Below are 15000 nucleotides of genomic sequence, written 5' to 3'. Positions count from 1 at the left end.
TGTTGTATCTGTCTTTCCTTTTAATCAGTGCTTTCCTGCACTGTCTCATTTATTCTGTTGTGCATTCTTCCTTTCTCATTTTTATTATCTTTATCTTATATTTATTAATTTACTCTCTCTATTGTTTCATTCCCCTTTTTCTCTATTGTTCATTCCCTCCTTAACTATCTCACTCAACTAACTCACTCACTCACTCACTCACTCACCACTCACTCACTCACTCACTCACTCACTCACTCACTCACTCACTTACTCACTCACTCACTCACTCACTCACTCACTCACTCACTCACTCACTCACTCACTCACTCACTCACTCACTCACTCACTAACTCACTCACTCACTCACTCACACACTCATTCACTCACTCACTCACTCACTCACTCACTAACTCACTCACACACTCATTCACTCACTCACTCACTCACTCACTCATTCACTCGCTCGCTCGCTAGCTCACTCTCTCTCTCTCTCTCTTTCTCTCTCTTTTCTCTCTCTCTCTCTCTCTCTCTCTCTCTCTCTCTCTCTCTCTCTCTCTCTCTCTCTCTCTCTCTCTCTCTCTCTCTCTCTCTCTCTCTCTCTTGCTCGCTCTCTCTCTTTCTCTCTCTTATTCTCATTCATTTACGCATTTCTCCCTTTCTCTTTTCTGTTATTATGGCGCGAAGAGTGTACATCATTGGATCATTTGAATTTTCTGAATCATAATGATAGAATTACACTACAGACATGCTCGACTGTACCTCAGCTTCGACATCTCTGCCATCAATCGAAAAAAAATCATCAAAAAAGTGAAGCAGATCTGTTGAAATATCAGTCGATTCCATGTCAGACAGATTAGCAGCAGCTGCAGTCGATTGATGTGACGGCATTAAGATTTTTTTTTAAATTCTGTTGGCCGTGCATTTCAAAGGCGATTTTGTCAGAAATCCTTATCTGATTAAAGTTCTTTGTTAATGAGAACGATTAGAAGATGCAAAGATTAAATACTTGAAAAAATAATAATTTCAGTCTTTTAGGTTCCTTGGCCAGTTTTGGAATAATCAACAGGTTATTAATGAGAATTGTGATTATGATTATGTAGGTCATCATTCTGATTATACATATTCATGAATTCTAAGTTCTTGTGGATGTGAGTAATCTTTAAACCTCTGATCATCAGTTCCGCAAATTCTTGTTTGTAAAGAAGGATTACGCTGTCAAAGGCCTTATACAAATTACATTGTGTTCGTAAGCGTATTTCTCTTGGTCTTTTTGGTATTACAGATTTCGCATGTGATTTCGATAGTTAATGCTTAACTTGTGTATCTGGATTGTGGGTTATTGATTGATTGATTGATTATTTAAAATTACCGGACGCTAAGGTCATTGGCTTCCGGGAATGGTGAAAATTAGTAAGAAGCTATGTTTTTTTTTTTCGTCAAAGCATTAGAGCGAAAATGTGTCTATTTCGTTTGTATCTCCTGATTTTAACATTGTTATGATAGCATGTTTCGAAAATGAATCGAAATACAGGGTAAAACCATTCCCTCCGAAGACATTCGCTGTACGCAGGGATTTTATTGTTAATTTCCACGAGGTTTTAGTCTGAATGCATTAATAGTGAACCTTTTCCGAGTGTATTTTGCTGATGTGTAGTGGTGATCCACGTGTTTTCCAGCTTTCGTCGTATTTTAAAAGCTATTTTCCATGTTTTCTAGGAGGTGCGCCTGCATGCATTATATTCATTTTTAAAGTGATATTTTTTCACATTAGGCTTCATACTGCAGCGTGTGTACGTTAAAGTACAGAAAGCTTTTCATTTTCATTTGACTTTATCGGCAAGGAATTATTTCTATGAAGAATATTATTTTTTCTAATATCGAATATGTACAAGATACTATCTATAATCATTATGCTTTTCTTTCTATGGACTTTTGATTCGTATTTTCTTACTCAACCCATCTAAACAAATCTGAATAATTCCAAATTCACTTTCTTTTCTGTATTTTCCTATGCTTACAATCATCGAGTTCGTAAATAAGAATTATAAATGCATACACTTCGCCATTGCAATATATAATGCAATATCTAGTTTATCATTGCTTTTATAATCCTGTACAGAGTTATCTCACTCAGAGAAAGATCAAACAGGGTTGCCAGAACGAAGTTAAATTGAAATGAGGTAGCTCTTACTGTGCATCAGAAGCTTTGATTTATCCAATAAAGATAATAACAAAAGGATGATGATTAGGATAATCTTAATGACATTATCATGGTACTGAAATCAATGATAATAAATATTATAATAATAATAATAATAATAATAATAATTATAATAATAATAATAATAATAATAATAATAATTATAATAATAATATTAACAATAACATTAATAACAATAACAATTATAAAATAATAATAACAATGTATATAACAATCATAATAATGGTAATGATAATAATGATAACACCAATGCTAAATACATAAGTGATAATAATAATAATGATAATTACAAAAAACAATATTGATAATAATGATAATGATAATATTTTTTTATCATAAAAATAACGTATCATAATGATGATAATAATAACCATAATTTTATTAACAGCAATATTGATGATGGTGAATAACTTAATTGTTATTGTTATTATAATTGTCATTATTATTATTATCATTATCATTATTATTATTATTATTATTATTATTATTATTATAATTATTATTATTGTCAACACAATCATTATCATCATCATCATTATAATATTTTGTTATTATCCCCATTATTATAATTATTATAATTATTATTATTCTTCTTATTATTATTATTATTATTATTACTATTATCATTACTATTATTATTATTATTATTATTATTATTATTATTATTATCTTTATTTTTATTACTGTTTTGTTGTTGTTGTTATTATTATTATTATTATTATTATTATTATTATTATTATTGTCATCACTGTTATCATTCAAAATATTATTTTCACTATCACTATCATTATTATTATGATCACCATCATTATTTTTAATAATGTCATTATTCTAATCTGTAATACTTCAGCTATCATGCTTATTAATGATTTTGTAAAGAGAAAATATGTTTGTTTCTATTTTTTTATTTTCGTACCAACAAGTTTCTGAAACTTTTGAATTTCGAGAAAGTGGTAAAGCGATACCTGGAGCATAATGCTAATAGTCTTGGCTTTGCGTTCGCTCCATTTGCAAAATTGATGGATTAATGTTCTTGGTAACGTGTGTGTGTGTGTGTGTGTGTGTGTGTGTGTGTGTGTGTGTGTGTGTGTGTGTGTGTGTGTGTGTGTGTGTGTGTGCGTGCGTGTGAGTGTGTGTGTGTGTGTGTGTGTGTGGTGAGGATAAGAGTGTAAGTGCGTTCGTGGGTGTAGGTGTTTTGTGTGAATGTGTGCGTGTGTATGTGTGGGCGTAGGTATTTTATATGAATGTGTACGTGTGCGTATGTGTGAGTGTAGGTGTTTCATATGAATGTGAGCGTGTATGTACGTGTTGGTGTACTGGGGACATGTAATGTACTGATATGTGCGATAATACCCATTATATGCAAACAGATAATCCGTTTATACACACATATACACACATATATGCGTACACACATAATGCTCCCATGCAATATATGGTTTGTTTAATTGTTTCTTACATGTAAGGAATATATACTATGAAAAAAAAATATTATGTACAGGATTCCATACAGATGTCTCAGTATCTTTTTATACTGTTATTTGGCAGTATGTATGTACATACGTACTTACATATATACACTCAGGCAATAAATAAAATAGCCTCTCACACACACGGACATATATAAAGAAAAAAACAACAGCATATAATCCTATAATGAACTTAAACCCACAATCCATAAGGTTCTAAAATTGCTTCATAAACCACATATGGTCTCTCTTGACGCGTTGTCGTTGTGCGAACCTCCCTTGTCTGATCAGAGCATTCTAAGCTAATTAATCGACTTAGGCCTAATTATATACAGTTTGCTTGTGACACGTGTAAGATGGATGTTACTAATGCAGCTTTGGAATTAGACGTTGTAATTAATGCGGAGAAAAGTAATGAATTATGGTATTACTAATAACAACGAAAATTAATATGTAACAAAAGTAAAATGTAAAACACATCAAAGGGAGAAGAAAAAAATGTATATAACCCAAACATCTTACTGCAGGTAATTCAGTCATTAGGCTGGATGGATGCAACCTTCGAGAAAAAAGTTATCATGACAAAATCAAAATGACTGGAAACCAAATTTGCGTGAGAAGGTATAACACCCACCTATATACATTAACGTTTTCAGTATCAAAGAGCAAAGAAAGAAATAAAAAAATAGAATAAAAAATGGCTTCAAGTAAGAGTCAAAAAGTAATGGCTAAAGTATTACATTTTCAAACTTATTCGCAGCAGCAGTTAAGTACTTTCATCTGGGAGTCAGGGCCTAGGAGGTGGGGGGGAGGGGGGGAGGAGCTTCACAGAGCTCTATTGTGTTGAATCTACTCTTCCAGTGATATTCAACGAGAGAGAGCCCTGTGCAATGGATCTGCAAATAGCACGAGGAGCCAGACGTTGCAAATGCGACAGCCTACGGCAGTTCTTCTAGAAACTTCTGGAAATTTCGTGAGCGAAGGGAAAACGCCCGTTATCGTTTTCAGCAAAGAAGGAAAGGTTAAGGGGGGGGGGGGGGAGGGATAAATCTGATTAATCCGACGAGGAAGTATATGTGTCTCCACCCCCCCCCCCCCCCCCCATCCTCACGACTGCTTCAATCCCAGTTAACCTGGAGAAGATGTAGAGGCAAGGCATAAGAAATGATTCAAGAAAGGATAGAAAGAAAGGCGGTTAAAAAAGGAGGTGAACAGGAGGAAACTTTATTAAAGAAAAATAAATATATAAAGAAAGGTAAATATATACATGAGGAAAATCAAATATATATATTTTATCGTGTAGAGTAAAGCGCCAATCGTCTCTGTGATTTCCTTTTCTTTAACTTTGTCTTTCTTTTCCTCTTCCTCTTCCTTTCTTTTTTTCTTTTGTTCTAACTCCCTTTCCTTTTTCTTCCTTTTTTCTTCCTTTCTTCTTCTTCTTTTTCTTTTTGTTCTCTTCATCATATTTTTTTCTTTTCTTCTTCTTTTTCATCATCTCCTCCTCCTCCTCCTTCTCCTCCTCCTCCTCCTCCTCCTCCTTCTCCTCCTCCTCCTCCTCCTCCTCCTCCTTCTCCTCCTCCTCTTCCTCTTCCTCCTCCTTCTCCTCCTCCTCCTCCTTCCCTACCTCCTCCTCCTCCCCCTCCCCCTCCTTCTTCCCTACCTCCTCCCCCTCCTCCTCCTCCTCCCCTACCTCCTCCTCTTCCTCCTCCTCCTCTTCCTCCTCCTCCTCCTCCTCCTCCTTCTCCTCATTCTCCTCCTCCTCCTCCTTCCTTACCTCCTCCTCCTCCTCCTTCTTCCCTACCTCCTCCTCCTCCCCTACTTTCTCCCCTTCCTTCTCCTCCTCCTCTTCCTCCTCCTCTCCCTCCTCCTCCCCTACCTCCTCTTCCTCCTCCTTCTTCTCCTCCTCCTCTTCCTCCTCCCCTACCTCTTCCTCTTCCAGCCTCTTCCTCTTGCTCCTCTTCCTCCTCCTCCTCCTCCCCTACTTCCTCCTCTTCCTTCTCCTCCTCTCCTACCTCCTCCTCTTCCTCCTCCTCCTCCTCGTCCCCTACCTCCTCCTCTTCCTCTTTCTCCTCCTCCTCCTCCTCCTCCCCTACCTTCTCCTCTCCTCCTCCTCCTCCCCAACCTCCTCCTCTTCGTCCTCCTCCTCCTCCTCCTTCTCCCCCTCCTCCTCCTCCTCCTCCTCCTCCTCCTCCTCCTCCCCTACCTCCTCCCCTTCCTCCTCCCCTACCTTCTCTTCCTCCTCCTCCCCTACCTCCTCCTCTTCCTCCTCCTCCTCCTCCTCCTCCTCCTCCTCCTCCTCCTCCTCCTCCTCCTCCTCCTCCTCCTCCTCCTCCTCCTCCTTCTCTCCTACCTCTTTCCCCCCTCCCCCTCCTCTCTTCCTCATCGACGGAAGTTCAGCCCAAGTGCCTGACCTTCGGCGACCGGCTGCCGGCTGCAAATAGGTCCGCCTTCGTGTCTTGCAGTTTTATGGCTGAAAGCGCTTTTCCCTTGCTTAGGTTCCTAAACAGGGAGCCGGGGAGCCGGAGGAGGCAGGGAAGAAAACTTAGGAATAATTATTTTTAGTTTTTTTGATGTATATATATGTGTGTGTGTGTTTGTGTGTTGTGTGTGTGTTTGTGTGTGTGTGTGTGTGGGGGGGGGGGGGGTATAAATATATATATATATATATATATATATATATATATATATATATATATATATATATATATATACATATATATATTTATATGTATATATATATATATATGTATATATATGTATATATATATATACATACACATACATATATATCTGTATGTATATATATATGTGTGTATATATAATATATATAAAAAAAACAATAACAACAACAACAACAACAACAACAACAACAATAATAACATAAGATTTTCTTACATAAATAACACTTTCATACAAAGAGACAGTAGCGAACGTAAAACAAATAGGATATTTCATGCCCATGTGTGCTTAACTTTTTACAATATCCTGTCGAGAACTCTGCAAAAACATCAAAGGTTTTTCTGTCACATCATAAAATCAATTCCATAATGCAATAAAGAAAAGTGGCGATCGTCAAACGTTACGAGAAAACAAAAACAAAAAACAAAAACAATATATAAAAACAACATCGGGTGTACCACACACACCAAGCCAAGTGTTATTCGTCACAAAAGTGGAAGATGTTTTTAATCTTACTCTTCAATGAGTTGGATGTTGTGTTTTGTTGCCGTTGTACACTCCTGTTTGTGTAAAGTTTTCTGGAGTCGACACACACAGGAAAAAAAATAAGTCTATGCATATATAACCACACGGGGACATACAAAAACAGTAATAGGTGTATACTGTTATCCTTCCTAGTCAGAAAATTATTTTTACTTGAATATTTTCGACCAAGCCTTATAAAGTTTTCAAAAGATTGAATAATTATTTCTCTTGCTCTCTGCACATATATTCATACAGAAGCATACAAAAATAGCAATATGTGTATACTATCCATCCTCCCAAGTTACTTTAGAAATGTATCTTTATTTGAATATTTTCTACCAAGCCTTATAAAATTTTCAGAAGACAAATAATTTCTTCGTTTCTTTCTTTATGAACATATATTCATACAGATACATGCACAAACAGTAATATCTGTACACTATAAATCCTTCCTTGTCGGCTTAGAAAAGTGTATTTTTTGTTTTAATACTTTCTACCAGGCCTTATAAAGTTTTCAAAAGATTAGATAGTTTTTCCTTTGTTTTCTTTCTCTTGCTCAGCATGATGAATATATAAACAAGAGAGAGAAAGACAAACTGTGTGTTTTTTTTTTTCAAATGGAAACAGATTTATTTCATTGGATTATTCTCATGTAATATGCATATCAAATTGAGGTGTTCTTGATCCCCCATAAATTGCAATTGATTGTGAATACAGATCGTGCAGTACAATGACAACCATCAGTCGCAAAAACATGCATACATACATACATACATACATACATACATACATACATACAAACATACACACATACATACATACATACAAACATGACAAAATGATATCTAGAGAACTCACTCTGTATACAGATATGATACACAGATGAACTGTAATGTGCAAATGTATGACATACATACAAAATGCTATAACTGAATTGACAACTATATGATATATTAAAAACAGCCCTTCATAAACAAACATACACATGAATTCCATACAACCAAAATCCATGAATACAGGCATTAACATAACCCATTAAAAGACAGGGAAAGAATGCATCCACATTAATCTTGGACAACAAACAGACAAAAAAAAAAATCCATGTTCACTTCATGACTCACGTCCCCAAATACTGGCATAAACACACATACAACCATACAACCCATCACTCATGTTGAGGACTTACAAACAGACACACAGTGAGTACCAACATCCACCTTACATACAAAGGAACAAACTAGTATACAAATATATATACACACTATATAACCAACATAAATTATACAGACATAAACACACAAACATGCACAACCGAACGACCTGTTAGCCATACAAAGGACATACGAACATACAGACAGTGAATGCGATTCTCAACATTCATCTGAGGGACAAAACATTCAAACAAAAAAACAAGCATATATATCCCAAATAAACCACATGGATTATACAAACATAACCACATACGCAACCGCATGCTCTATCAGCCATACAAAGGACATAAATAATGGACATATAGTGAGTACCAACAACTATATTGTTCCTGAGCCACAAACGATCAGCCAAAAACGAACTTATATACGCCATATAACCCATAGACAGACATAAACACAGTCATACACACCCGACCCGTCAGCTATACAAATGACATGCAGTGAGTGTCATTCTCCACATTCATCCTGAGGAACAAACATTCAAACAAAAGCAAAACATATGTACGCCATATAAACAGATATAATAAAGACAAAAACATATACGACACATCAGCCATGCGAAGGACATACAAACAAACATAGAGTAAGCACCATACTGATCTTAAGGCACAAACGATCAGACAAAAACAAACATACATACACCATATAACCCACAGAAATTATACAGACATAAATACATACATAACCTGAACGACTCGTTAGTCGTACAAAGGACATACGAATAGACAGACAGTAAGTGCCAACACCCACATTCATCCCGAGGCCGTGTAAATTCATTGGCATTTGGTCGGGAAGGAACGAGTGAGCCCTGGCACTACTTATCGACAGGGCCACAATAGGGAGGCTCTCACTCCAGGTCTTGTGCCATAATTGGATATTATCCGACCCAATTTCGTCTAATCTTCTGTCTTTTGTTTTATTCCTATTCTATTATACTTCTTTTAGTTCGGTGTTTTATTGTTGTTGTTGTTTTCCGAGTTATTGTCTTTGTTTTATCGGAGGCAAAGATCTTGATTTGCCATCCTTATATACTTTATCATTATTGTAAAAAATCATAAATGTAGAAATTAAATGAGGCACCCATGATATTTAATAAATAGCCATGTATTTGTTACTCTATATGATGATGGAAAATTAATAATAACAGTATATCAGTAACATGTCAATATAGAATAGGGTTAATTACCAAACAATATCAAGATCGCCTAACACCATTTCCAAAGGATTAATTGTGGAATTTTAATGTTTCAATACATTATCTGTAAACAGTTCTCATGGTTATAAAAAACAAATCCAGTACCACCTGATATAATCATTATTCATGTGTTCAATATCTAGAATGAAATATGGAAATGACTATCATTATATATACTAACATAATAAGCATATTCCTCTATTCCTCTGTCTATCTATCTATCCATTTATCTATCTATCTATCTATCTATCTATATATATATATATCTGTGATTGATTATTTAAAATTATCTACCGCGTCAACAGCAAAGGTCATTAGCGGGGAACACATTGTTAGACTGAAATATTGAAATGTTTAAAACATTAAAAATCTATCAATAAATGTCATAAATAACGATAAATATATAAAAAATCAAGGCATAAACAGTATGCTCTAAATGTATAAAATATTGCATAAACATTATGAATAATTAAATTTTATTGAAAATATTAGTCTCCTTAAGGAAATTAATGAGACCTTCTGTGTCACAATCCTCCCCCAATAAAATTTTCAGTGTACATGGGGGAGACAGGTACCTTCGTCTTTGATCTGAGAATGTTGCACATCTTTCCACTACATGTGCGACCGTTAATGGCTCTTGGCATCCTCACAGCGTGCTTCACTTTTAGCCATCATCGGCCCATGAGTCAGTCTTGTGTGCCCGATTCTCAGCCTTGTTATTACAACTTCTACTTGTCGGTTAGGGTGGATGCTGGTCAGCCAACTGCCAAGGTCATCTCTAATCTCTCGCAGTTTGTTTCTAGAGGTATGCCTCCGTGGTTCCCTCCATTTATCACGAAGACAACTCCTGATGCTGAGTTTCAAGACAGTGTGTGGGAAGAGGAAACGAGCATCACAGGGCTAAGCAGCAGCTGCCTTGGCCTTCCGATCAGCTCGCTCATTCCCACTGATACCGTCATGTGCTGGCACCCAACACAGAGTTATCTTTTTACGTGCTGACATCAGTGCAAGCCAATCTTGAACCTCCCTCACTACTGGATGTGATAAGTATAAGCTCCTGATTGCTTGCAAAGCACTACGAGAGCCACAATATTTTACAACGGAATAGTTTCTAAGATCTCTAGTCATCTTGACCGCTGCAAGGATGGCATGTAACTCTGCAGTGAAAATCGAGGCTGATCGAGAAAGACTGCCAGATGCAGTCTTCCTTCTGCTCACTGCTGCAAAGCCCACACCATTTTCAGATTTCGAACCATCTGTATATATTGCATATGATCCTTGGTACTTAGAAGTGTGTTGAAGAAATATCTCTCTGTCTTCTGCTTCGGATCTCTCCCCTTTCCCGATTCCGACCAAATCCAGCTCGACTTGATTAGTCCAAGGGGGGACTTGGGAAGTTCCAACAGCCAGAACCTTTGTGAGATTTAAATTAAGATCTTCCACCAGATTCCTCATTCTCCTACCATAGGATCGGCTATCCTCAAGGGGGTTGAAAACCAATCTGGATGTAGGAGATCCCGGAATCCTTTGTAGTCTCGTGTAGTAAATCAGGTTCATGTAGTCCCTGTGTAATGAAAGAGGTGGTTCTCCACTCTCAGCATACAGGGACTCCTCAGGTGAAGACCTGAATGCCCCTATACAGATTCTCAGAGCTTCATTATGAACTGAGTCCAACATCTGGAGAACAGTGGGAGTTGCAGATGAATAAGCCTCACATCCATACTCAAGTCTACTACGAATAAGTGCTCGGTAAAGTCGCAGAAGCGTTGTGCGGTCTGCAGCCCAAGATATGTGTGAAAGAACCCGCAAAATACTAAGTACTTTTGTAGCTTTCATCTTTAATGTGAGCCACCCATGTAAGCCTTAAGTCAAAAATTAGACCCATGTACTTTACCTCTTGGACAAAATGCAGTGGGTTTGCTCCTAAATAGAGGGAAGAATGGAACTTTCCTCTCGTGGAAATGCATAGCCATGGCCTTGCTTAGAGAAAAGTTGAACCCATGGTATGTTGCCCATTACACAACCTGATTTATTGCAGTCCACATGTGTCCTTGTACATCCTGTAAGCTGCCTCCTGAGCAGTACAGTGGAAAGAATACATGAGACAGCACTTGGAATGACCTTTACGATGTCATTTATAGTAATGACAAACAGGGTCACACTTAAGACACTCCCTTGTGGGAACCAGCTGATCTTCCAGGTTATAGAAGCTGTTTCCCACCCTCACTCTAAACTCCCTGTTAGTAAGGAAACTTTGTATGAAGGTAGGCAATGCTCCTCTTAAACCAATGTCATACAGCTTCATAAGTATGCCATGCTTCCAAGTAGTATCATAAGCCTTTTCAAGGTCAAAGAAGACTGCTAACATATAACGTCGCTGTGCGAAGGAATTCTGTGTAGCAGTTTCCATCCTCACAAGTGCATCTGTGGTCGATTTCAGTTTTCTAAACCAATATTGATATTGGGTCAACACGTTTTCCTTTTCTAGCAGCCAAGTCGACCTGAAGTTTACCATTTTCTCCATCAACTTGCAGATGCAGCTGGTGAGAAAAAAGGGTCTATAATTCCCTGGTATGGAAGCATCCTTGCCAGGTTTAGGGACAGGGATGATTATAGCTTCTTTCCATGTGGATGGCAATGTGCCCTACCTATAGATCCTATTGAATAGATCCAACAGGAATGTTTGGGAGCTCTCCGGTAAGTGAGATATCAATTGGTATGGAATATCGTCACTTCCTGGGGTAGTCCATCACCTTGCGCAAAAATGGCAAGTTGAATGAAAGTTCTGCTGCAGTGCTACTGAAGAAAGACACTGGGTGTCATTCCTGTTCAGCCCGAAGAGTTGAGAATCAGGAAGAGTAAGATGCTCTAGAGCAAAGCTATGCCATGGATTTGGCCAGCTCATTTGCAACTTCTGTTTTGTCTGTGAGGATTATGCCATCTATCTTCAAAGCAGGTGTTAATATGGATGTGCTCTTTCCAGCAACCTTGTCCTATACCCATGCTATGGGAGTCCCAGAGTTAATCAAGGAGACATACTGCCTCCACGATGTCCGTCTAGCTTCCTTTAGCACTCGCTTAGCCTTGGCTCAGGCCTTCTTGTACTGGATCAAGGTTAAATTGCTTGGGCGTCGTTTCAACTGCCTTTAATGCAGCTTCTCTTGCTCTGACAGCTTGTTGGCATTCATCAAACAACCATGGTACTGGAGGTCGACGGTACTGCCCGCTACTTCTGGGAATTGATGCTTCTGCTGCAAGGTGAATTCATGATGTGAAGTGATTAACAGCATATTGAACACACTGGTTATCATTCACTGATCCTTGCAATTCTGCAGTTACTCTATAAAGATTCCAATCTGCATGTTCAAGTCGTCATCTCTGCACTCCATTGGCTGGAATACCATTCACCTCTTCCAAAAGCATTGGAAAGTGGTCGCTTGGCAAGTCTTCCATGACTTGCCAAGTTAATGCAACTGTGAATCAGGTGACCCAATTGACAGGTCAATATTGGTGAATGTCCCAATTAGAATTTGGAAATGTGTGGGTGCATCACTGTTCAGTAAAACTGCATCTACTCTTGATAACAAAGACTCCAAGGCCCTTCCTCGAGGGTTGCACACAGTGTCTCCCCAGAGGTGAGGCCGACCATTGAAATCTCCCAAGAGTAAAAATGGGTGAGGCAACTGCCCAAGTAAATCTCCCAAACCATCTATGATGAGATTATGTGAAGGGAGATAGGTGGATGCAACAGTGTAAGGTCGTGTCAAGCCTATTCTCACAGCCTTCACCTGTAGTGTCGTTTGCAGGTGGATGGCCTGGAAGGGAATATCCTGACGTACCATTACTGCTACCCAATAATGGGCTTGAACTTGGAATCTTCTCAGGGAAATTGAACGATTTTTCCTGGTCATACTCTCTTGTGGGCATACACAAACTGGTTTACATGAAGCTATCAGATCTTGCAGTTCTTCCCATTTTGCTTAAATTCTCTACCAGTTCCATTGGATTAGGGTATCCAGTCTCCCGTTAGGGGGTTATTTATCTGTAAGTTTTATCTTAAGGATGATTCATGTCGTTAGCTTATTCCATTGCGCATCTTTATTTACTTTTGTTTGTTTTGCTGAATGTGGAAGAGAGGTTAAAAGAGCATTTACATAATGTACAGAATGTGCATGCGAGATATTTATATGACAAACTCATTTTATGTTGCATACAAAAAAATAAATACGTTATGTATATGTGTGTGTGTGTGTGTGTAAACATAAAGGTTATATATATATATATATATATATATATATATATATATATATATATATATATATATATATATATATATATATATTTATATATATATATATATATATATATATGTATATATATATATGTATATGTATGCATATATGTGTGTGTGTATGTGTGTGTGTGTTCACAGATACACACACAGACAAAAGTTTTAAAGAGAGAACCTTAGAAAGAGGGTCTAACGATATTCTTAAAGATAAACACTAATTTCATGTTCACCCGAAATACACTCCGACTCGTAGGTATCTCCTTGAACAAACTCCAGTCGATGTTCCTTGGTTGTGCAGATTAACGAGAAGCGAATTGGCACACAGTCGAGGGTTCTTGGCAGATCAAGGCTTTCGGGCTTTCGCAAATGGCCAATAACCAAATTAGAAGCATAGACTGCAGCATATAGACCGTACCATGTCCTGATGTAGTGGTTCTAACTGGTTCTCCCAACGTAGGGTACGCGTCAGTTCCCAAGGGTCTATGGCAGCAGTGGGTTTCAGAATTTATAATCATCATACAGCGATTTGTTTTCTTTCTTTTTGTTAAGGGGGCACGTTTATCAGATATATGCTTAGGAAAGTAAATAAGTTTTTTTTTTTTTTTTTTTTTTTTTTAATGGAGTTACGGGCACATTCAAAAAAAAATAGAGAGAGAGAAAAAAAAACAAGCTCTGTTTCGTCTCGTGATCAAAGAGAGAGAGAAAAACAAAACAAAAACGAATAGAAGATCTAAGGAAATTAGTAATCAAAGAATAAAAAAGAATGAAAGAAAAATGCTAAGCACAAGAGAATGCTTTTCTTGAGGAATCTGAAGTTCAAAGAGGAATCGGGAGTTAGTAGTTAATCGTGGCGGAAAAAGATAATTAAATGTTTTTGATTTGCAGCTTTATAGAAATAGATAGATAGATAAAACAATACTGAAAAAGCAGGCTAGACAGGGAGGGATCAACAGGAAAAACACCTGAGATTAATAGATTGAAATACAGATAGATATGAAATTGTTCATTAAAAAAGACTATAAAAAATAATTGAAAGTACAGATAGATAGAACATTAAAATTAAAAAAAAAAAAAACATGATGGTAATCTTGATAATAGTAGAAGTAGTAATATTAATGATAAGGATGGTTATGAAAGAAATTATTATTATGATAATAATGATAATAATATTAATGATAATAATAATGATAATAGTATTAATGATAATAATGATGAGAATACTAATAATATTAGGTAATAATAATTATAATACTACTAACAATAATAATAAAGATAACAATAATAAAAATCTAATAATTAAATATATGTTAATTATAACAACACTCATATGAATAGAAAAAAATATGATAATAATGACTTATAATTATCATTATCATTATTATAATAATATTAATAATAATAATAATAATAATGATAATGATAATGGT

The 15000-nt window shown here is 36.8% G+C and overlaps 1 protein-coding gene across 1 annotated transcript; it reads right to left on the bottom strand.

Annotated features, from left to right (window-relative positions):
• Positions 1–4790: 4790 nt before the first annotated feature.
• On the bottom strand, positions 4791–10410 carry LOC125041101 (glycine-rich cell wall structural protein 1.8-like). Its single transcript, XM_047635859.1, is given in 5 exon segments — positions 4791–4805; positions 5175–5587; positions 5655–5756; positions 5795–5999; positions 10315–10410. Coding segments are annotated over 5 exon segments (831 nt in total).
• Positions 10411–15000: the final 4590 nt, after the last annotated feature.

The sequence above is a fragment of the Penaeus chinensis genome, chromosome 3 (assembly GCF_019202785.1).
Source record: "Penaeus chinensis breed Huanghai No. 1 chromosome 3, ASM1920278v2, whole genome shotgun sequence".
Lineage (NCBI taxonomy): Eukaryota > Metazoa > Arthropoda > Malacostraca > Decapoda > Penaeidae > Penaeus > Penaeus chinensis.
This window is presented reverse-complemented; position numbering and strand designations above follow the sequence as displayed.